Source organism: Panulirus ornatus, chromosome 67 (genome assembly GCF_036320965.1).
Source record: "Panulirus ornatus isolate Po-2019 chromosome 67, ASM3632096v1, whole genome shotgun sequence".
Taxonomy (NCBI): Eukaryota; Metazoa; Arthropoda; class Malacostraca; order Decapoda; family Palinuridae; genus Panulirus; species Panulirus ornatus.
In genome coordinates, this window is record NC_092290.1 from 20,224,321 (window position 1) to 20,247,930 (window position 23,610).

The following is a 23,610-nucleotide window of genomic DNA, read 5'->3' on the forward strand; positions in this document are numbered from 1 at the left end:
AGTCATGTCCACTTCTGTCATGGGTATAATAATGGCTATCAGTCAAGTAACATGTTCTCCTTGTGTGTGTGTGTGGGAGACTATTGCTACATCCTCCTCTCAACAGCTTGGCAATGGAAGATGAATGGGACACACATCATGCAGCTGGTCATGTTTGGGTCCTGGATCATGGGTGTACAATCCTCGCCAGGGGCACCGCCCTTCTGCCCAGTGGTAAGGTTCACCTCCATCCACCTCACACTTCCTTCTTATGCATCAATTGGTTTAATATTATTTCTATCTCTGGATTGTCTGTACAAATAGAAGGCCATTTGGTGATGATTGTCCTGGTTGTCTTACTAGTCCTCATAATATTTTTCAAGGATTTTCTTTGAGGAGTGTGTTGATTGCTTATGATCAATAATTCGTTCCCTCGCCTCTGGTCATCACCACCTGCTGTTAGGCTGGCCACAGATTTCTCAGTCCGGGGTCATCATAACACTGGTATGGGCCATGATTATTATTATTTTTTTTTTTTTTTTTTTTTTTTTACAAAGTTTACCTCATACCCTTTGTTACCTGTCAGATAAAAACTATGAACTGATTGCTTGTTCTCATATCATTTGCTATCTTTCACCTCTTATATTTGGCAACATACAAGATAAAGTTTACCACAGGTTTATATACAGGAGGTCACTGGTGAATGTGATCAGACAAAATCATCAACAGTGTGATAATTATGAGTGGTGTAGGTTGTGATAATTATGAGTGGTGTAGGTTGTGATAATTATGAGTGGTGTAGGTTGTGATAATTATAAGTGATGTAGGTTGGGATAATTATGAGTGATGTAGGTTATGATAATCATGAGTGGTGAAGGTTGGGTTAAAGCCTATACACCCACTTAAATGCGAGTTCGTTAATAATCATTTGACCTATACTATATCCATTTAGGAGTGAAATTCATCTGTAGCCACACGTGTCAAAATAATATAAGGTCACTCAGTTTTTGGGTGGAGCTTTTAAGTAGGCAGCCAGCTGGGAGAGGAGGTCCAGAATGGGTCCAGATGTATGTATAGGAAGGTGGTTGGGAGGTGCTTCAGACGTTTATAAACATTGAGTGTAAAGTGAACTTGTACCTTGGTATTATGGTACTGCACCTGGTCGGGAGTGTGAGAGGTAAGGTTGATGAGGCAATGGCTACTTCACAGTACAACAGACAAGTATTAGCTGTTCTAGGAGTATATGTCAATAGACAATATACCTGGAGGTATACCAGAAGGTGTTGAGACATCCTTTAGCAGGAATATAATAGCAGGAGGGCGCATCAGCAAGGTAGACATATATTATTTTACAAATCTTAAGTTCATAATCTTTGCTGATCATCACAGGCGAGTATTGTGGTGTGATTTCATCACAGCCATGTTCCTCTTACCTAGCACTGTCGTAGGCGAAATCTCTTTGATGAAGCTGAACGAGATAATTTTTTTTTTTCTGTATTTCTTGAGTTGATACTTTTGTCACTGTTACATGGATCAATTCCCCGTGTAGCATTATCTCTCTCCTAAGTGAGATGTCTAAGGTACGACTCGTTTCGTTTATCTCATTCATCTTCTCCTTACCATCATCATCATCATCATCACTTTAAGTAAAAATAACAACTTTATCTCATGGCACCCACACTATCACGAAGCGCCACACACACACACACACACACACACACCTCTTCATTTTGCTTTTAGATTTCTGTGGCTTTCAGTGAACGTCTTTGTTTATCTTCAGGTTGCTCGTCCAGGACTCGTTCCCTCAGTGTGACCAGCGGCTGACACACGGCCTCCCAGTACGACAACATCTGCTAACGGCTGGACAATAGGAGTCGGTGGGGCTGCCTGGGGGTGGCTGTGGTGCCGGTGGGGCTGCCTGGGGGTGGCTGTGGCGCCAGTGGGGCTGCCTGGGGGTGGCTGTGGCGCCGGTGGGGCTGCTGGGGTAGGTGTCGGCCACGGCTGCCAGCTTGGTCAGTGGGAGGAGGCGCTGCAGGAGAGGTAGCGAGCCACACCGACATCCCGAGCTGCTGGCGGGTGACGCGCTTGTCTTCGGTCAAGTCATCGTCAGTGGGGACTCCTGTCTTGCTCCAGGATAGTGGGGACTCCTGTCTTGCTCCAGGATAGCGGGATTTTGGACATTAAGTCCTCGAGTTCTAAACACTTGTTTATCACTGGTGGAGCCTGCCTGATGGACATCACTGGTGGGGCCTGCCTGACGGACATCACTGGTGGAGCCTGCCTGATGGACATCACTGGTGGAGCCTGCCTGATGGACATCACTGGTGGAGCCTGCCTGATGGACATCACTGGTGGAGCCTGCCTGATGGACATCACTGGTGGGGCCTGCCTGATGGACATCACTGGTGGAGCCTACCTGATGGACATCACTGGTGGGGCCTGCCTGATGGACATCACTGGTGGGGCCTGCCTGATGGACATCACTGGTCCTGGGATGACTGCCGACACCTGAACATGACGTATGTTGGCCAAGCTTCCAGGCGACCGTCTGTGCATGTCCTTCACTTTAGCTCCTTGAGCGAGGACTGTGTTGCCTGGCGCTCCAGCAACACCCGAGGATGATGGACGAAATCCAGTGTTGTTATGTGTTCTTGGTGTTAAGACAGGATAATCATGAGGGCATTGTTCTGTAGCGTCGGTACTGAAATTATCTTCCTGACAAATTGACCTGGTCTTCAACTTCCATACTGAGTGATGTGCGCAATGAGACCTGATGCCCTGGGCAACTCAAAGGTGGGCCGTTTTGATAACTCTTTCTTTCCCTACACCTCCAAGCTTTGGAACTCTCCATTCTCTCGTGTTTTTCCCCAGTGACTAAGACTTAGCACGTTTTAAAAGACGCAAGTTTTTCACTTCCTCCAAAATTCGTAAATACTTTCCCTTGTCTTTTCTTTTTCCCTTTCATAATTTTCTTTATAATTCAATTAAGGCCTGGCCTTGATGTGGACTTCCACCCGTCACTGGAGCCTTCAACTTAAAAAAAAAAAAAAACTACCATATATCAAGTTTACTGAACATGTTCCTAAGAAGTGAACCCCAAATGAACACAGACTGAACTGGTGGTAACCTCATGGTGACTATGCATGTGATAGAGAACAATCTTGGTGACTGGCTACAAAGGAAAATGCAGGAGACTAGCTATGGCACAGAACCTTCTTGGTGACCGACTTTGGTAGATAACTATGCTTGACTGGCTATGGTAGAGTACCTTCTTGGTGACCGACTTTGGTAGATAACTATGCTGGACTGGCTATGGTAGAGTACCTTCTTGGTGACCGACTTTGGTAGATAACTATGCTTGACTGGCTATGGTAGAGTACCTTCTTGGTGACCGACTTTGGTAGATAACTATGCTGGACTGGCTATGGTAGAGTACCTTCTTGGTGACCGACTTTGGTAGATAACTATGCTGGACTGGCTATGGTAGAGTACCTTCTTGGTGACCGACTTTGGTAGATAACTATGCTGGACTGGCTATGGTAGAGTACCTTCTTGGTGACTGGTTACGTTAGAGCTCCATCTATCTCTGGTGCTGTTCGTTCTTGGTGACCAGCTACGGTAGAGAACAGTGACGGGGATTGGCTATGGTAAGAAACTTCTTGGTGACTGGCTACAGTAGAGAACCATGCTGAGGACTGGCTGTGGTAGAGACCCATGCTGGTGACTGGATATGGTAAAGAACCATGCTGGTGAGTGGTTATGGTAGAGAACCATGCTGAGGACTGGCTGTGGTAGAGACCCATGCTGGTGAGTGGATATGGTAGAGAACCATGCTGGTGAGTGGATATGGTAGAGAACCATGCTGGTGAGTGGATATGGTAGAGAACCATGCTGGTGACTGGCTATGGTAGAGACCCATTCTGGTGATTGGCTATGGTAGAGAACCATGCTGGTGACTGGCTATGGTAGCGAACCATGCTGGTGACTAAGTATGGTAGAGACCCATGCTGGTGACTAAGTATGGTAGAGACCCATGCTGGTGACTGGATATGGTAGAGAACCATGCTGGTGACTGGCTATGGTAGAGAACATGCTGGTGACTGGCTATGGTAGAGAACCATGCTGGTGACTGGATATGGTAGAGAACCATGCTGGTGACTGGCTATGGTAACGAACCATGCTGGTGACTGGCTATGGTAGAGACCCATGCTGGTGACTAAGTATGATAGAGAACCATGCTGGTGATTGGCTATGGTAGAGAACAATGCTGATGACTGGCTACGGTAGAGAACCATGCTGGTGACTGGCTACGGTAACGAACCATGCTGGTGACTGGCTATGGTAGAGACCCATGCTGGTGACTAAGTATGACAGAGAACCATGCTGGTGATTGGCTATGGTAGAGAACCATGCTGGTGACTGGATATGGTAGAGACCCATGCTGGTGACTAAGTATGATAGAGAACCATGCTGGTGATTGGCTATGGTAGAGAACCATGCTGGTGACTGGATATGGTAGAGAACCATGCTGGTGACTGGATATGGTAGAGAACCATGCTGGTGATTGGCTATGGTAGAGAACCATGCTGGTGACTGGATATGGTAGAGACCCATGCTGGTAACTAAGTATGATAGAGAACCATGCTGGTGATTGGCTATGGTAGAGAACCATGCTGGTGACTGGCTATGGTAGAGAACCATGCTGGTGACTGGCTATGGTAGAGACCCATGCTGGTAACTAAGTATGATAGAGAACCATGCTGGTGATTGGCTATGGTAGAGAACCATGCTGGTGACTGGCTATGGTAGAGAACCATGCTGGTGACTGGCTATGGTAGAGACCCATGCTGGTAACTAAGTATGATAGAGAACCATGCTGGTGATTGGCTATGGTAGAGAACCATGCTGGTGACTGGCTATGGTAGAGAACCATGCTGGTGACTGGCTATGGTAGAGAACCATGCTGGTGACTGGCTATGGTAGAGAACCATGCTGGTGACTGGCTATGGTAGAGAACCATGCTGGTGACTGGCTATGGTAGAGAACCATGCTGGTGACTGGCTATGGTAGAGAACCATGCTGGTGACTGGCTATGGTAGAGAACCATGCTGGTGACTGGCTATGGTAGAGAACCATGCTGGTGACTGGCTATGGTAGAGAACCATGCTGGTGACTGGCTATGGTAGAGAACCATGCTGGTGACTGGCTATGGTAGAGAACCATGCTGGTGACTGGCTATGGTAGAGAACCATGCTGGTGACTGGCTATGGTAGAGAACCATGCTGGTGACTGGCTATGGTAGAGAACCATGCTGGTGACTGGCTATGGTAGAGAACCATGCTGGTGACTGGCTATGGTAGAGAACCATGCTGGTGACTGGCTATGGTAGAGAACCATGCTGGTGACTGGCTATGGTAGAGAACCATGCTGGTGACTGGCTATGGTAGAGAACCATGCTGGTGACTGGCTATGGTAGAGAACCATGCTGGTGACTGGCTATGGTAGAGAACCATGCTGGTGACTGGCTATGGTAGAGAACCATGCTGGTGACTGGCTATGGTAGAGAACCATGCTGGTGACTGGCTATGGTAGAGAACCATGCTGGTGACTGGCTATGGTAGAGAACCATGCTGGTGACTGGCTATGGTAGAGAACCATGCTGGTGACTGGCTATGGTAGAGAACCATGCTGGTGACTGGCTATGGTAGAGAACCATGCTGGTGACTGGCTATGGTAGAGAACCATGCTGGTGACTGGCTATGGTAGAGAACCATGCTGGTGACTGGCTATGGTAGAGAACCATGCTGGTGACTGGCTATGGTAGAGAACCATGCTGGTGACTGGCTATGGTAGAGAACCATGCTGGTGACTGGCTATGGTAGAGAACCATGCTGGTGACTGGCTATGGTAGAGAACCATGCTGGTGACTGGCTATGGTAGAGAACCATGCTGGTGACTGGCTATGGTAGAGAACCATGCTGGTGACTGGCTATGGTAGAGAACCATGCTGGTGACTGGCTATGGTAGAGAACCATGCTGGTGACTGGCTATGGTAGAGAACCATGCTGGTGACTGGCTATGGTAGAGAACCATGCTGGTGACTGGCTATGGTAGAGAACCATGCTGGTGACTGGCTATGGTAGAGAACCATGCTGGTGACTGGCTATGGTAGAGAACCATGCTGGTGACTGGCTATGGTAGAGGAAACTGGGTGGCATGGTAGAGACCATGATGGTGACTGGCTATGGTAGGAACCATGCTGGTGACTGGCTATGGGGCGGCAGGAGGAGCTGAGGGTGGCCATGGGGCGGCAGGAGGAGCTGAGGGTGGCCATGGGGCGGCAGGAGGAGCTGAGGGTGGCCATGGGGCGGCAGGAGGAGCTGAGGGTGGCCATGGGGCGGCAGGAGGAGCTGAGGGTGGCCATGGGGCGGCAGGAGGAGCTGAGGGTGGCCATGGGGCGGCAGGAGGAGCTGAGGGTGGCCATGGGGCGGCAGGAGGAGCTGAGGGTGGCCATGGGGCGGCAGGAGGAGCTGAGGGTGGCCATGGGGCGGCAGGAGGAGCTGAGGGTGGCCATGGGGCGGCAGGAGGAGCTGAGGGTGGCCATGGGGCGGCAGGAGGAGCTGAGGGTGGCCATGGGGCGGCAGGAGGAGCTGAGGGTGGCCATGGGGCGGCAGGAGGAGCTGAGGGTGGCCATGGGGCGGCAGGAGGAGCTGAGGGTGGCCATGGGGCGGCAGGAGGAGCTGAGGGTGGCCATGGGGCGGCAGGAGGAGCTGAGGGTGGCCATGGGGCGGCAGGAGGAGCTGAGGGTGGCCATGGGGCGGCAGGAGGAGCTGAGGGTGGCCATGGGGCGGCAGGAGGAGCTGAGGGTGGCCATGGGGCGGCAGGAGGAGCTGAGGGTGGCCATGGGGCGGCAGGAGGAGCTGAGGGTGGCCATGGGGCGGCAGGAGGAGCTGAGGGTGGCCATGGGGCGGCAGGAGGAGCTGAGGGTGGCCATGGGGCGGCAGGAGGAGCTGAGGGTGGCCATGGGGCGGCAGGAGGAGCTGAGGGTGGCCATGGGGCGGCAGGAGGAGCTGAGGGTGGCCATGGGGCGGCAGGAGGAGCTGAGGGTGGCCATGGGGCGGCAGGAGGAGCTGAGGGTGGCCATGGGGCGGCAGGAGGAGCTGAGGGTGGCCATGGGGCGGCAGGAGGAGCTGAGGGTGGCCATGGGGCGGCAGGAGGAGCTGAGGGTGGCCATGGGGCGGCAGGAGGAGCTGAGGGTGGCCATGGGGCGGCAGGAGGAGCTGAGGGTGGCCATGGGGCGGCAGGAGGAGCTGAGGGTGGCCATGGGGCGGCAGGAGGAGCTGAGGGTGGCCATGGGGCGGCAGGAGGAGCTGAGGGTGGCCATGGGGCGGCAGGAGGAGCTGAGGGTGGCCATGGGGCGGCAGGAGGAGCTGAGGGTGGCCATGGGGCGGCAGGAGGAGCTGAGGGTGGCCATGGGGCGGCAGGAGGAGCTGAGGGTGGCCATGGGGCGGCAGGAGGAGCTGAGGGTGGCCATGGGGCGGCAGGAGGAGCTGAGGGTGGCCATGGGGCGGCAGGAGGAGCTGAGGGTGGCCATGGGGCGGCAGGAGGAGCTGAGGGTGGCCATGGGGCGGCAGGAGGAGCTGAGGGTGGCCATGGGGCGGCAGGAGGAGCTGAGGGTGGCCATGGGGCGGCAGGAGGAGCTGAGGGTGGCCATGGGGCGGCAGGAGGAGCTGAGGGTGGCCATGGGGCGGCAGGAGGAGCTGAGGGTGGCCATGGGGCGGCAGGAGGAGCTGAGGGTGGCCATGGGGCGGCAGGAGGAGCTGAGGGTGGCCATGGGGCGGCAGGAGGAGCTGAGGGTGGCCATGGGGCGGCAGGAGGAGCTGAGGGTGGCCATGGGGCGGCAGGAGGAGCTGAGGGTGGCCATGGGGCGGCAGGAGGAGCTGAGGGTGGCCATGGGGCGGCAGGAGGAGCTGAGGGTGGCCATGGGGCGGCAGGAGGAGCTGAGGGTGGCCATGGGGCGGCAGGAGGAGCTGAGGGTGGCCATGGGGCGGCAGGAGGAGCTGAGGGTGGCCATGGGGCGGCAGGAGGAGCTGAGGGTGGCCATGGGGCGGCAGGAGGAGCTGAGGGTGGCCATGGGGCGGCAGGAGGAGCTGAGGGTGGCCATGGGGCGGCAGGAGGAGCTGAGGGTGGCCATGGGGCGGCAGGAGGAGCTGAGGGTGGCCATGGGGCGGCAGGAGGAGCTGAGGGTGGCCATGGGGCGGCAGGAGGAGCTGAGGGTGGCCATGGGGCGGCAGGAGGAGCTGAGGGTGGCCATGGGGCGGCAGGAGGAGCTGAGGGTGGCCATGGGGCGGCAGGAGGAGCTGAGGGTGGCCATGGGGCGGCAGGAGGAGCTGAGGGTGGCCATGGGGCGGCAGGAGGAGCTGAGGGTGGCCATGGGGCGGCAGGAGGAGCTGAGGGTGGCCATGGGGCGGCAGGAGGAGCTGAGGGTGGCCATGGGGCGGCAGGAGGAGCTGAGGGTGGCCATGGGGCGGCAGGAGGAGCTGAGGGTGGCCATGGGGCGGCAGGAGGAGCTGAGGGTGGCCATGGGGCGGCAGGAGGAGCTGAGGGTGGCCATGGGGCGGCAGGAGGAGCTGAGGGTGGCCATGGGGCGGCAGGAGGAGCTGAGGGTGGCCATGGGGCGGCAGGAGGAGCTGAGGGTGGCCATGGGGCGGCAGGAGGAGCTGAGGGTGGCCATGGGGCGGCAGGAGGAGCTGAGGGTGGCCATGGGGCGGCAGGAGGAGCTGAGGGTGGCCATGGGGCGGCAGGAGGAGCTGAGGGTGGCCATGGGGCGGCAGGAGGAGCTGAGGGTGGCCATGGGGCGGCAGGAGGAGCTGAGGGTGGCCATGGGGCGGCAGGAGGAGCTGAGGGTGGCCATGGGGCGGCAGGAGGAGCTGAGGGTGGCCATGGGGCGGCAGGAGGAGCTGAGGGTGGCCATGGGGCGGCAGGAGGAGCTGAGGGTGGCCATGGGGCGGCAGGAGGAGCTGAGGGTGGCCATGGGGCGGCAGGAGGAGCTGAGGGTGGCCATGGGGCGGCAGGAGGAGCTGAGGGTGGCCATGGGGCGGCAGGAGGAGCTGAGGGTGGCCATGGGGCGGCAGGAGGAGCTGAGGGTGGCCATGGGGCGGCAGGAGGAGCTGAGGGTGGCCATGGGGCGGCAGGAGGAGCTGAGGGTGGCCATGGGGCGGCAGGAGGAGCTGAGGGTGGCCATGGGGCGGCAGGAGGAGCTGAGGGTGGCCATGGGGCGGCAGGAGGAGCTGAGGGTGGCCATGGGGCGGCAGGAGGAGCTGAGGGTGGCCATGGGGCGGCAGGAGGAGCTGAGGGTGGCCATGGGGCGGCAGGAGGAGCTGAGGGTGGCCATGGGGCGGCAGGAGGAGCTGAGGGTGGCCATGGGGCGGCAGGAGGAGCTGAGGGTGGCCATGGGGCGGCAGGAGGAGCTGAGGGTGGCCATGGGGCGGCAGGAGGAGCTGAGGGTGGCCATGGGGCGGCAGGAGGAGCTGAGGGTGGCCATGGGGCGGCAGGAGGAGCTGAGGGTGGCCATGGGGCGGCAGGAGGAGCTGAGGGTGGCCATGGGGCGGCAGGAGGAGCTGAGGGTGGCCATGGGGCGGCAGGAGGAGCTGAGGGTGGCCATGGGGCGGCAGGAGGAGCTGAGGGTGGCCATGGGGCGGCAGGAGGAGCTGAGGGTGGCCATGGGGCGGCAGGAGGGTGAGGGGAGAGCTTGTCCAGCGTGAGGTCGCCGTTGTGTCTGGGTCCGCCGTCCGAGCTGCCCGGGGAGGCCTCCACCCGCAGCTCCGGCAGCAGGATGCGGGCCAGCTCCTTCCTGCGGGAGGCACGACGGGTCAGGTGGGCAGCGACAGGGGCCTGTGACGGGCCACCATGAGAGAGAGAGAGAGAGAGAGAGAGAGAGAGAGAGAGAGAGAGAGAGAGAGAGAGAGAGAGAGAGAGAGAGAGAGAGAGAGAGAGAGTTCTCAAATATATACCCAGACGGGCCAGTAGCGAGGAACACACACACACATCCTCACTTCATATGGAGCAGTTCCTTCCTGAGCTGTTGTGTCGTAAGATGACCTGGGGCTCCCGGGCACGTCATGCGATTTGTTATTTCCAGGACACATGTGGAGACCTGGGGCCAAGTCTAGCCTTGGGGGAGGCAGGGTCTCAGCAGACCTCAGGCTTGGGACCAATTCTAGCCCTGCAGCAATCAGGCTTGGGGGGCAATTTTAGCCTTGGGGCAGGCAAAGTCTCGGCCATCAGGCTTGGGGCCAAGTCTAGCCCTGGGGCCAGGCAGAATCCCAGCTATAAGTGCCTTTTTTCACCCTTCTGTATGTTGTGCACATGACAGTCTATGACATAAATCAACTTACACCAGTAATACAACAATCTCTTACATTAATACAACAATCTCTCATACATTAATACAACAATCTCCTACATTAATACAACAATCTCCTACATTAATACAACAATCTCTCATACATTAATACAACAATCTCATACTAAGAAAAAGTAAGTGTATTTCTAAACATCGTTTGGAAGAGTTTCTTGCTTAATATCACATCATGGTCTCTGGTGGCTCTGTCCTTTTGTTTTTCGAACTCTTCATTGTAGACGTCATAACACTGGTTTAAAAACTTAAGATGTGGTCAGGTCACGCCTTAATCTTCTCTCTATCATGTTGAACAAACTGAAGGTCATCTTTCGTGCCCTCATCTGGACATCCTCTCTCATTCTTCCGAGTTTCTTAAACTCCGGCGACTTATTCTGGCCTAACGTAAGAAGTAAACAACTTGTTGATTTTTCTTTATCCAAGTATTTCAGTATATTTCTAACATCACCTAGCAGGCAGTTCCATAGGGCAGGACGCTGGCGCCAGTTAAGGAAAGAAGTCGATTCATAAATCCTTCCCACACACGGTTTCCTACCAGATAATATTCACATAGTGGCCGCCTTCATTTCTTTTACTGTGTCTCATGTTCGATCTCATCATCAACCAAGTATCGGATCAAAACTTAGACCATGTGTGGATCCTCTGGCTGGGGGATGCATATGTTCTTGTTTATCACCTTCACGACCTTGGAATCATCTGCAAACTTATTCAGGAAAGAAAGGTCCAGTTCCTCTGGCAACTCACATACATAGATCAAGAAGAGCAAAGGTCCCAGAGCAGACCCCCTACGGCACGCCACTACCGCTCTCAGCCTTAATGGAAAAAGGCTCCTCAGAACAGACTCCTGCGGTACGCCACCGGTGCTCTCATACTATATCAAAAAGGTTCTTCTACAGAGAACCCCTGCAGTCCACTGGTGCTCTCATCCTAAGCCAAAAAGGCTCCTCAGAGCGGCATACCACTGCTGATTTCATCCTATATCTATAAGGCTCCTCTGATATACGTCCTTTGCTCTCATCCAGGAAGGTGATCTATCCATGGAAGTTGTCTTGCCATTATTCCTTCTTGAAGATAAAAAAAAAAAAAATAGAAAAAAACTGAGCTCCCCCTCTCGTAGAAATCTACGAGGTTCTTAGCACAGGATATCCTTCCCATGATGTCGTGTTGTCTCTCACTTGGGTAGGTTTTCCTTTGGAAGTAATCATCCATTTGCTTTTTGATTCTGTTTTCCAGTTCTTTACAGATCCCGCTCGACAAGAAGAACAGTCCACAGCTCCGGGCAGTCTCTTGGTCTCTCCTACAGACAAGTATGTTGGTTGACCTTTTCCATTTCTCTAGCAATTGACCTTTCTCTAGTGACATCCTGAATTACTTTTCAAGTGGTCTGTATCCGCACACATCCTCATTACATACGGAGAGAAATTTCATGAGGACCACGAGCCTAATATGGGTCGAGATCCTTTCGTGTTATGGCTCTGTCTTTTCGTGGTGTTACACTGCCTTCCAAGACCTCCTCACCATCCCATCTCACTGGTGTTAAGAGCTGAAGTATCATCTTTCACAGTGACAACACTTGTGAACTTGTCATTCAAAGATCCTCACTTCACAACATTCTCTACAACTCTATCTTCTCCTTCCCCCTCGAGTCCCTTAGCCTGATTACCTATTCTCTAACCGACAATTTGCTCCTGAGGAAGTCATGGAGACATACAGAATTTCGTTCCTGCTCTCTTATACCGATCAAATACCGTCTGGCCGGAGTGGCCCCCTTGTATCTTTACCAGAGCGCATTGCTCTTTCACTTTACGACACCTGATAACTGAGCCACACCTCCCTTGTTCTTAACCTTCCCTTTTGTACCTGAGCCTAAGACACCGTGCTTCTACTTCGTCACCATAGATTACACAGAAACTTCCATCGATGCTGAACTCCGTTTCCTAAGTTGCGTCACCAGTGAAGTTGAGATCTCTGGAGTTTACATTGTGGATCTCAGGCAAGTCCTTACCTGAAGGAGGGAAGACAATGGCCTTGGGGATCCCTGGCTAATCCTTACCTGAAGGAGGGCAGACGATGTCCTTGGGGATCCCTGGCCAGTCCTTACCTGAAGGGCGGCAGACAAGACCGTAGTGGATCCCTGGCCAGCTCTTACCTGAAGGAGGGCAGACGATGACTGACCATTTCTTACCTGAAGGAGGGGAGACAATGGCCTTGGGGATCCCTGGCCAGTCCTTACCTGAAGGAGGGCAGACGATGATTGACCATTTCTTACCTGAAGGAGGGGAGACAGAGGCCGTAGACGTAGGGGTTGAGGCAGGAGGAAGCCTTGCAGAAGATGGATGGCATGGTGGCCAGCAGAGGCGTGATGGCCACGTCGCGGAAGGTGACAGACACCAGGACCACCAAGGCGTAGGGCGTCCAGGACACGGCCCACAGACACAGAAGTACCGCCACCCGCACCACCGTCTGTAGGAGAGGGTCCTCGTGTGAGATGGTTGGTACTGGGTCGGGTTACGACACATACTGGTCCTGCCCCAGCACGGCCACTCCTCTGTTAAGACATAACACAGCACCAACACAGCTGGGGGGTCACCCCGGCGTGGCCAGTCCTCTGTTAGACATGAGAACACAGCACCAACACAGCTGGGGGGTCACCCCAACATGGACAGTCCTCTGTTAGACATGAGAACACAGCACCAGCACAGCTAGGGGTCATCCCAACAAAGCCAGTTCTCTGTTAGACATGAGAACACAGCATCAACACAGCTGGGAGTCACCCCAGCATGGCCAGTCCTCTGCTAAACAAGAGAACACAGCAACAGCACAGCTGAGATCACCCCGAACACAGCTTTTTATATCAAGAGACAGTACAAGGTATTCTTCCCTATCACTCCAATTTATTTCGGACTGACCTCTCAATGTTGCAGTGCCACCACAGGCTGCCGCCTCTCACCATCACTACAAGCTTCATCATCTTCTTAAGAGCGTTGGGTCATGAGTTCTCACTCCCACACGAGTACGATGAAATAACACTCTCATGGCCTCGCTGACACTTGACTAGTTATCTTCTAACCTCATGTAATCTAAGCAAGGTCATTGACTAAGGACCTAAGCAGGCGGTCAATATACTAGTTTTCACAACGGGAGGCCTATCCACGTCTGTCTGTATCCAGTCAACGAGACTTTACAGTCCTCCACGGCCAACCGTAATGATCTTTGCGGTCACGCCCATACAATTAACGCTACCTGCGTGGTAGACTCAATCTGTCTCACATTTAACCCAGGCATCAACAGTCAGTCAGTACAATCAAAAACAAAAAAAAAAAAAGGCCACAATTTATTGTCTGATTCATAAAACATCCGAAAACAGCTGGCAATCAAGATCTTTAAATACATATGAAAATACCACCAATAAATCAAAGGTTATCTGAAGGAGATTCAGCATCTGGGGGAAAAATATAAAAACACTAAAACATTTGCCAACTGGATCTCACAAAAGGATGCAACTTAAACGAGTAGAAATCATTCATGGTTTCCAAGAGGCAAAAAAAAAAAAAATGTCCCTGTGAATTTTAAGCCAACTCCAATATATGCAGAATAACAAACGCAATATTGATGAAAATATTTACAATAACTAATTAGAATAATATGAAAATAACGTTAATCATAGAAGATGGGAGTAAACCAAGCAGCACCAAACACAGTAACATGAAACGTACACAAAAAATATCCAATAATATTGACATGAGAGACGGGATGACCCAGCAATAACAGAAGGAACTAAGTGCCTTCCCTCCCCTCCAAACATGAAAGAAATAACCAAGATAACTGGGAAGATCAGGAGGTCTTGTGGTGACACCAGAACCAATGATAGGTCCATCCACACAAACGGGGATCAGCACACACAAACATTTCTCTAACTTGTGACAAAAAAACAACTCTCTCTCTCTCCTATTTCTTATCTTTTCCTTATTATCAGCACCACCCAAATGTCCCTCCACGTCTCCCACAACCCTTCCAATCCTAGTGTAACTGCTTATCTCCAAGCTGTCGCAAAGATAACACTCGAGCTTCACTCTTTCCCCGCAACACAGTGTGACACCGTCAATCGTCCCTCTGCATCTCGGACACCGGGGAGGCCTCGACCGTTCATTGTGACCCCTTGGATCATCAGTCATCACCCGTCGTCTACTGCTGTTCTGAACACAGTCTCTCCACCATGCAACACCAACATGAACCCATCACTCACTACACGCTCTCCATACAACAAAACTCAGCTGCCTCCCTCCCTTCTACCATACCCCACAGCAAAGCCCTGGGATCTCGGTAACTCTTCCTGCGTTCCTGCTGCCCATACCTCGGTACCTTGGGACACCTCTCCTCCTGTAACCCAGGGAACATCACACCTCACCTCCGGCATTACCTGCACCAGGGGACTCCCGCCATGCCTACCCACCTGATTTCACATTGCCTCATCTCGGGTCACCAAGCTACTACCTCCTCTGTATTTACACAGTAAGACTCCGTGTTTCCACCTGTGTTTACATATCTTCATCAATAAGGTCAGACACACAAGAGTACACCCACTATGAGGGCGATCCATGCAGTGACTGAGAGAAATGATCACACGCATTTCACATAGCGTTCATTGTCAACCAGTAATCCTCACTGTCAACCATTAATCCTCACTGTCAACCATTAATCCTCACTGTCAACCATTAATCCTCATTGTCAACCAGTAATCCTCATTATCAACCATTAATCCTCACTGTCAACCAGTAATCCTCATTGTCAACCAGTAATCCTCATTATCAACCATTAATCCTCATTGTCAACCAGTAATCCTCACTGTCAACCAGTAATCCTCATTGTCAACCATTAATCCTCATTATCAACCATTAATCCTCACTGTCAACCAGTAATCCTCATTGTCAACCAGTAATCCTCATTATCAACCATTAATCCTCACTGTCAACCAGTAATCCTCACTGTCAACCATTAATCCTCACTGTCAACCAGTAATCCTCATTGTCAACCAGTAATCCTCATTGTCAACCATTAATCCTCATTGTCAACCAGTAATCCTCATTGTCAACCAGTAATCCTCATTGTCAACCATTAATCCTCACTGTCAACCATTAATCCTCACTGTCAACCAGTAATCCTCATTGTTAACCAGTAATCCTCATTGTCAACCAGTAATCCTCATTGTCAACCATTAATCCTCATTGTCAACCATTAATCCTCATTGTCAACCAGTAATCCTCATTGTCAACCAGTAATCCTCATTGTCAACCAGTAATCCTCACTGTCAACCATTAATCCTCATTGTCAACCAGTAATCCTCATTGTCAACCAGTAATCCTCATTGTCAACCAGTAATCCTCATTGTCAACCAGTAATCCTCATTGTCAACCAGTAATCCTCACTGTCAACCAGTAATCCTCATTGTCAACCAGTAATCCTCACTGTCAACCAGTAATCCTCATTGTCAACCAGTAATCCTCACTGTCAACCAGTAATCCTCATTGTCAACCATTAATCCTCACTGTCAACCAGTAATCCTCATTGTCAACCAGTAATCCTCATTGTCAACCAGTAATCCTCACTGTCAACCATTAATCCTCACTGTCAACCAGTAATCCTCACTGTCAACCATTAATCCTCACTGTCAACCAGTAATCCTCATTGTCAACCAGTAATCCTCATTGTCAACCAGTAATCCTCACTGTCAACCAGTAATCCTCATTGTCAACCAGTAATCCTCATTGTCAACCAGTAATCCTCACTGTCAACCATTAATCCTCACTGTCAACCAGTAATCCTCACTGTCAACCATTAATCCTCACTGTCAACCAGTAATCCTCATTGTCAACCAGTAATCCTCATTGTCAACCAGTAATCCTCATTGTCAACCAGTAATCCTCACTGTCAACCAGTAATCCTCATTGTCAACCATTAATCCTCATTGTCAACCAGTAATCCTCAGTCCGAACATGATCCTGACCTCCGCTCCCTCAGCCCAGATGCATCCCACACATGAGTTTTGGTGTCAGGTCCCGACAATATCAGCTCCACAGGACGTAGTCACCAGCACCCTCCTGCCACTACCACATTCCCTGACCACATCTCTCTCCGCTCTCCCTCCACCAGCGGTCGATGTCCAGCTTCCTGAAGTACCTGCCTCTCCTCCCTTCTCCCCCACGCAGTCCCAGGTGGTCTTCAACTCGGACGCTTGCACCAGACGTCCCAAGTGATGGCTCCTGCGTCCTCCCAAGGACGCAAATGAACAGTCTCCGCGGCTTTGAGGGAGGCCATCTCTCAGTGCCCTTTCAGATCTCATCATCCGTACGTGTTAGATTTTATGACACGACTCGCCTATGCGATCATGAAGAAATTACCCTCGCATGGCCTGCATGAAGCCTGACCTGCTAACGTACGATATTAACCTCCTGTGACATACTATGGATCCCAGCAGATAGAAAGCAGCGAGTTTGACAATGGAAAGTCCAACTACGTCTGACTCCCCACCCATCAACAGTCCTCTACAGTCCTCCACCGGGTCTACCGTAATGAGCTTTTTAGATCATGCTCAGACAACTAACGCTACTGGCGTGGTCGACCTGTTTTGCCCTATGTATTCTCGGGGATCAGTGCAGTCAGCTCACTCGCCCTCGGACACAGAGATACACTGACGCCTGGATGTGTTCACCATGTGACTCACGGCGGCTCATCACCCTCCTGCTGGAACGCTGTAGGGCGTCCCTCCAGCAGGATCCTCCTAGAATATTGGCGATTTCCTTCTGAAGACTTCCCAGGGACCTTGGCTACGAATGTGGTCACTGCCATACATTTTCCAAAGCACCTGCCTTCTGCTGCACTGACTGCAAAGCACACAATAGCTCAGTAACTCACTGTCGTCTGCTTCACGACATGAAGACCACCTCTCCTGTAGCCGGCACACGAGACCCCAGGCAATGACCCATCTGTCATAATGGCAATCCTGCCACACTTGCTCCTGCACCCTGGTCAGGTCTGCCAACCTCACCATACATTACCTTAATTCAACTCACTTTTCTCCGCTCATCCCGCACCACTTGCGACTGCTCGCCCTCAAGTACACCACCTCTGTACTTACACAATAAAACACCGTCTCACAACCCATGTTCCTGCACAACTTCTCTCTCTTTCTCGTTCGTCATCTTCATAAAAAAAAAAAGGAGTTAATCCCGTAAGAAGACACTCGCCAACATGGCATTTGCATTTTGATATCATCCACTTTACCTCCGACCATCGGCGGGTCTGTGACGTGTGTGGGATGATGAGCTACAAGTTATCACATGACACAAATGACGTGGTGGGTCTGGCCTCACTACGACCTTTTGGGGGATGTGGGCCAAGGCCTCTGACCCCAAGGTTCTTAGGTCAGGGTCAGAGGTCAGGCCGTCATACGAATGGGGTGTGATGTCAAAGCTCCTGTGGAGAGAGAGAGAGAGAGAGAGAGAGAGTGTGTACTTACCCTTCTGTGAGGGAGCTGGACGACGGCTGAGGACTGGCTGTTCAGCTGACGAAGCTCCTCCCCGCTCCGTCTCACCTGGCGACACACGGGAGATGAGACGGGTGGCACTAGCGAGCTGGGGGGGGGGGGGGGGGGGGGGGCTGCTGCAGGGGACAATACTTATCTTCATCTACCAGGATATAACCGCTATATTGATCATACTAGACATACACCAGGATATAATCGCTATATTGATCATACTAGACATACACCAGGATATAATCGCTATATTGATCATACTAGACATACACCAGGATATAATCGCTATATTGATCATACTAGACATACACCAGGATATAACCGCTATATTGATCATACTAGACATACACCAGGATATAATCGCTATATTGATCATACTAGACATACACCAGGATATAACCGCTATATTGATCATACTAGACATATACCAAGATATAACCGCAACATTAATCACACTTGACGTATTCCAGGATATAACAAGTCATCTCTGTGTTTATCACACTAAACATACTCAGAGCACAAACAATGTACATATACACGATGATATATCTAACCACTACAACAAGTATACCCCTGCACATGTTGACATATCAGAGAGGAACAAGTATACCCCAGCACATGTTAACATATCAGAGAGGAACATAAAGTGACACAATGATGCATATGAGAGAGATATGAGCTACAGGATATAATAGATCAAAATACACAGATGATGATACACAGACACACACACACACACCTCTGATGACGTCAGATATACATATAATATCATACACACCAGCAGTACACATACTGGCCTCCATATACCTGCCCAAACTGAACGGGTCAGTTAGCCTTCCATGGTATATCATTAGGTTATACTCGAGGGTGAGATAGAAAACGGGTCACGAGAGTGTGAGAAAGAAAACGTATTACGGTTAGAAAACAACTTGTTAGAAAACGGGTCACGAGAGGGTGAGAAAGAAAACGTATTACGGTTAGACGCCTCGCGTCAGACAGAAGGGTAAACCCTCCATGATGGACAGCTGGGTCAACCTTCCATTATAGACAAAAGGGTAAACCTTCCATTATAGAGAAAGGGGTAAACCTTCCATTATAGACAGTGGTAAACCTTCCATTACAGACGGAGGGGTAAACCTTCCTTTACAGACGGAGGGGTAAGCCTTCCATTTTAGACAGAAGAGTAAACCCTTCATTACAGATGGAGAGGTAAACCTTCCTTTATAGAGAAAGGGGTAAACTTTCCATCATAGTCAGAGGAGTATGGACACTGGGTCACACCTATGAACACCAGAGGACACGTGGTGGGAGCCACGAGCAGAGGGACAATATGTAAGGAATTATACAACTGTACACACACACACACACACACGTGATCCAGTAGACAATATATAAGGAATCACACAAGTGTACATACATATGATCCGGCGGACAATATGTACAGTTGTGGGGGACATTAGGAGGGATTTAGCAGCTGTAGTCGCCTTCCGGGAGCCACACAAGGAGATCGATGACAACAAAAGACTTGCTATAGAGGTTCTCGTCGGTCTTAAATCCTCCATTTATCTCCTGATATTGGCCATCTGGAGTGCACGAACCGGGGGGAAGGTGCCACTCACCTCCGCCTCCCTACCCCCTCACCACACCCTCACACACGGTGACTCACCATGTTAGTCATCGGTGAGATGAGTGAATCCAGCAGGAGTGAACTAGGGGCGTAAGAACCCAAGATAAAGCGTCTTTGGAAATGTTCGTTTATGTTCTGGTCAGTCATGTGTCTGCTGGAGTGGTATGTGGTAACAGGCCACCTCGAACCTGCAGGAGCTGCAGAGAAGGTGTTCTGGCGCCATATAGAACATGAATAACACACACACACACACATATTCCTCACGTGTCGTAGAAGGCGACTAAAGGGGACGGGAGCGGGGGGCTAGAAACCTTCCCCTCCCTGTATTTTAACTTTCTAAAGGGAAACAGGAGTCGCACGGGGAGTGCTCAGCCTCCTCGAAGGCTCAGATTGGGGTGTCTAAATTCGTGTGGACGTAACCAAGATAAAAAAGGAGAAATAGGTAATTTGCTTGAGGAAAGAAACCTGGATGTTTTGGCTCTGAGTGAAACGAAGCTCAAGGGTAAAGGGGAAGAGTGGTTTGGAAATGTCTTGGAAGTAAAGTCAGGAGTTAGTGAGAGGACAAGAGCAAGGGAAGGAGTAGCACTACTCCTGAAACAGGAGCGGTGGGAGTATGTGATAAAGTGTAAGATAGTAAACTCTAGATTGATGCACGAGACCGGGTTATAATGATGGATGATTTGAATGCAAAGGTGAGTAATGTGGCAGTTGAGGGAATAACTGGTGTACATGGGGTGTTCAGTGTTGTAAATGGAAATGGTGAAGAACTTGTAGATTTATGTGCTGAAAAAGGACTGGTGATTGGGAATACCTGGTTTAAAAAGAGAGATATACATAAGTATACGTATGTAAGTAGGAGAGATGGCCAGAGAGCGTTATTGGATTACGTGTTAATTGACAGGCGCGCGAAAAAGAGACTTTTGGATGTTAGTGCTGAGAGGTGCAACTGGAGGTATGTCTGATCATTATCTTGTGGAGGCGAAGGTGAAGATTCGTAGAGGTTTTCAGAAAAGAAGAATGTTGGGGTGAAGAGAGTGGTGAAAGCGAGCGAGCTTGGGAAGGAGACTTGTTTAAGGAAGTACCAGGAGAGACTGAGTACTGAATGGAAAAAGGTGAGAACAAAGGACATAAAGGGGAGTAGGGGAGGAATGGAATGTATTTAGGGAAGCAGTGATGGCTTGCGCAAAAGATGCTTGAGGCATGAGAAGTGTGGGAGGTGGGCAGATTAGAAAGGGTAGTGAGTTGTGGGATGAAGATGAAGATTATTAATGAAAAGAGAGAGGCATTCGGACGATTTTTGCAGGGAAATAATGCAAATGACTGGGAGATGTATAAAAGAAAGAGGTAGGAGGTCAAGAGAAAGGTGCAAGAGGTGAAAAAGAGGGCAAATGAGAGTTGAGGTAAGAGAGTATCATTAAATTTTAGGGAGAATAAAAAGATGTTTTAGGAGGGGGTAAATAAAGTGCATAAGACAAGGGAACAAATGGGAACATCAGTGAAGGGGGGCTAATGGGGAGGTGATAAAAAGTCGTGGTGGTGTGAGAAGGAGATGGAGTGAACATTTTGAAGGTTTGTTGAATGTGTTTGATGATAGAGTGGCAGATATAGGGTGTGTTGGTCGAGGTTCTAAATACCTTCTACAGAGCATCTCTACCAACTCTATCATATGCCTTCTCCAGATCCATAAATGCTACATACAAATCCATTTGCTTCTCTAAGTGTTTCTCACATACATTCTTCAACGCAAACACCTGAGCCACACATCCTCTACCACTTCTGAAACCACACTGCTCTTCCCCAATTTGATGCTCTGTACATGTCTTCGCCCTTTCAATCAATACCCTCCTATATAATTTCCCAGGAATACTCAACAAACTTATACCTCTGTAATTTGAGCACTCACTTTTATCCCCTTTGCCTTTATACAGTGCCACTATGTAAGCATTCCGCCAATCCTCAGGCACCTCACAATGAGTCATACATACATTACATAACCTTACCAACCAGTCAACAATACAGTCACCCCCTTTTTTTTTTTTTACATAAATTCCACTGCAATACCATCCAAACCCGCTGCCTTGCCGGCTTTCATCTTCCGCAAAGCTCTTACTACCTTTGTGGGGCCTGGATGTGGAAAGGGAGCTGTGGTTTCGGTTTCTCTAGCTGTCATGTATAATGCACCGAAACCACAGCTCCCTTTCCACATCCAGGTCCCATAAAACTTTCCATGGTTTACCCCAGACGCTTCACCTGCCCTAGTTCAATCCACTGACAGCACGTCAACCACGGTATACCACATCGTTCCAATTCACTCTATTCCTTGCACGCCTTTCACCCTCCTGCATGTTCAGGCCCCGATCGCTCAAAATCTTTTTCACTCCATCCTTACACCTCCAATTTGGTCTACCACTTCTCGTTCCCTCCACCTCTGACACATATATCCTCTTGGTCAATCTTTCCTCACTCATTCTCTCCATGTGATCAAACCATTTCAAAACACCCTCTTCTGCTCTCTCAACCACACACTTTTTATTACCACACATCTCTCTTACCCTTACATTACTTACTCGATCAAACCACCTCACACCACATATTGTCCTCAAACATCTCATTTCCAGCACATCCACCCTCCTCCGCACAACTCTATCTATAGCCCACGCCTCGCAACCATATAACATTGTTGGAACCACTATTCCTTTAAACATACCCATTTTGGCTTCCAGAGATGATGTTCTCGCCTTCCACACACACACACACACACACACACACACGAGTGTAATGTGTTACCGGACTTCACCTACTTGTGGTTGCACTTTGGGTGATAAGTCACTTTCTGTTATGTATCATCGTCTAGTGTCTAAAGGCAATTACAGTATCATCAAGAAGCTCTCACTCTAACAATGGTTAGGTCGATCATTTTTTATTTTTCACCAGCCTGCTACTGGAAGGAGCGCAGCGCAGCGCAGCGCAGCCTTGAACCTAGAGGCGCCCCTTCAGGAAAGAGAGAGAGAGAGAGAGAGAGAGAGAGAGAGAGAGAGAGAGAGAGAGAGAGAGAGAGAGAGAAACTGCCAAGTGGTCTACCACGTTCACTGCCAGTGATAGACAGGAGGACGTGGTGGCGGGGTCGTGGCGCGGGTGTCTTAAGGGTGGGGTGGTTGAGGAGGAGGAGGAGCCTGGGCCAATCATCCCATTATGCCACATCAACACAACCATTCATCCCAATCACCTCATTCCGTATTACCCAATCACAGGCCACCACGCTACTGTTCCAAGCTCGGAGGTACGTGGTGAGGTCAGAGGTCAAACTGCACACGCGAGGTCCAACTGCAAGGTCCGAGGAGGAGGAGGAGGAGGAGGAGGGGGGGGGGTTAGTGGTAGGCTGAGAGGTCAAAACTGAGAGGTCAGGGATCAAGCTACAACAGGGAGATATTTGGTGAGGTCAGTGGTACTGACATGAATTACCACCCATACTATTACCAGAAACCATCCTGGTGACGTGTACCTTACATACCGACCATACTAGTACCAGAAACCACCCTGGTGACGTGTACCTTACATACCGACCATACTAGTACCAGAAACCACCCTGGTGACGTGTACCTTACATACCGACCATACTAGTACCAGAAACCACCCTGGTAACGTGTACCTTACATACCGACCATACTAGTACCAGAAACCACCCTGGTGACGTGTACCTTACATACCGACCATACTAGTACCAGAAACCACCCTGGTGACGTGTACCTTACATACCGACCATACTAGTACCAGAAACCACCCTGGTGACGTGTACCATACATACCGACCATACTAGTACCAGAAACCACCCTGGTGACGTGTACCTTACATACCGACCATACTAGTACCAGAAACCACCCTGGTGACGTGTACCATACATACCGACCATACTAGTACCAGAAACCACCCTGGTGACGTGTACCATACATACCGACCACACCAGTTCACCTGGCCATACTTACCAGACCAGTGGACTACAGTGTAGGGATGTGGCCCGGCCACCTGGAGTTTGGCCTTCCTACTTGGGGA

The 23,610-nt window shown here is 50.9% G+C and overlaps 1 protein-coding gene across 1 annotated transcript in view; it reads right to left on the reverse strand.

Annotated features, from left to right (window-relative positions):
- Window positions 1-4,808: 4,808 nt before the first annotated feature.
- The window catches only part of LOC139747137 (opsin, ultraviolet-sensitive-like), a 102,834-nt gene continuing 84,032 nt past the window's right edge, over window positions 4,809-23,610 (reverse strand). Inside the window, exons 10-13 of the mRNA XM_071659054.1 lie at window positions 17,916-17,990; window positions 12,669-12,862; window positions 9,701-9,832; window positions 4,809-4,866 (exon numbers count right to left, since the gene is read on the reverse strand). Of these exons, the coding sequence (XP_071515155.1) occupies window positions 4,809-4,866; window positions 9,701-9,832; window positions 12,669-12,862; window positions 17,916-17,990 (459 nt within the window). The remainder of the gene's footprint in view (window positions 4,867-9,700; window positions 9,833-12,668; window positions 12,863-17,915; window positions 17,991-23,610) is intronic.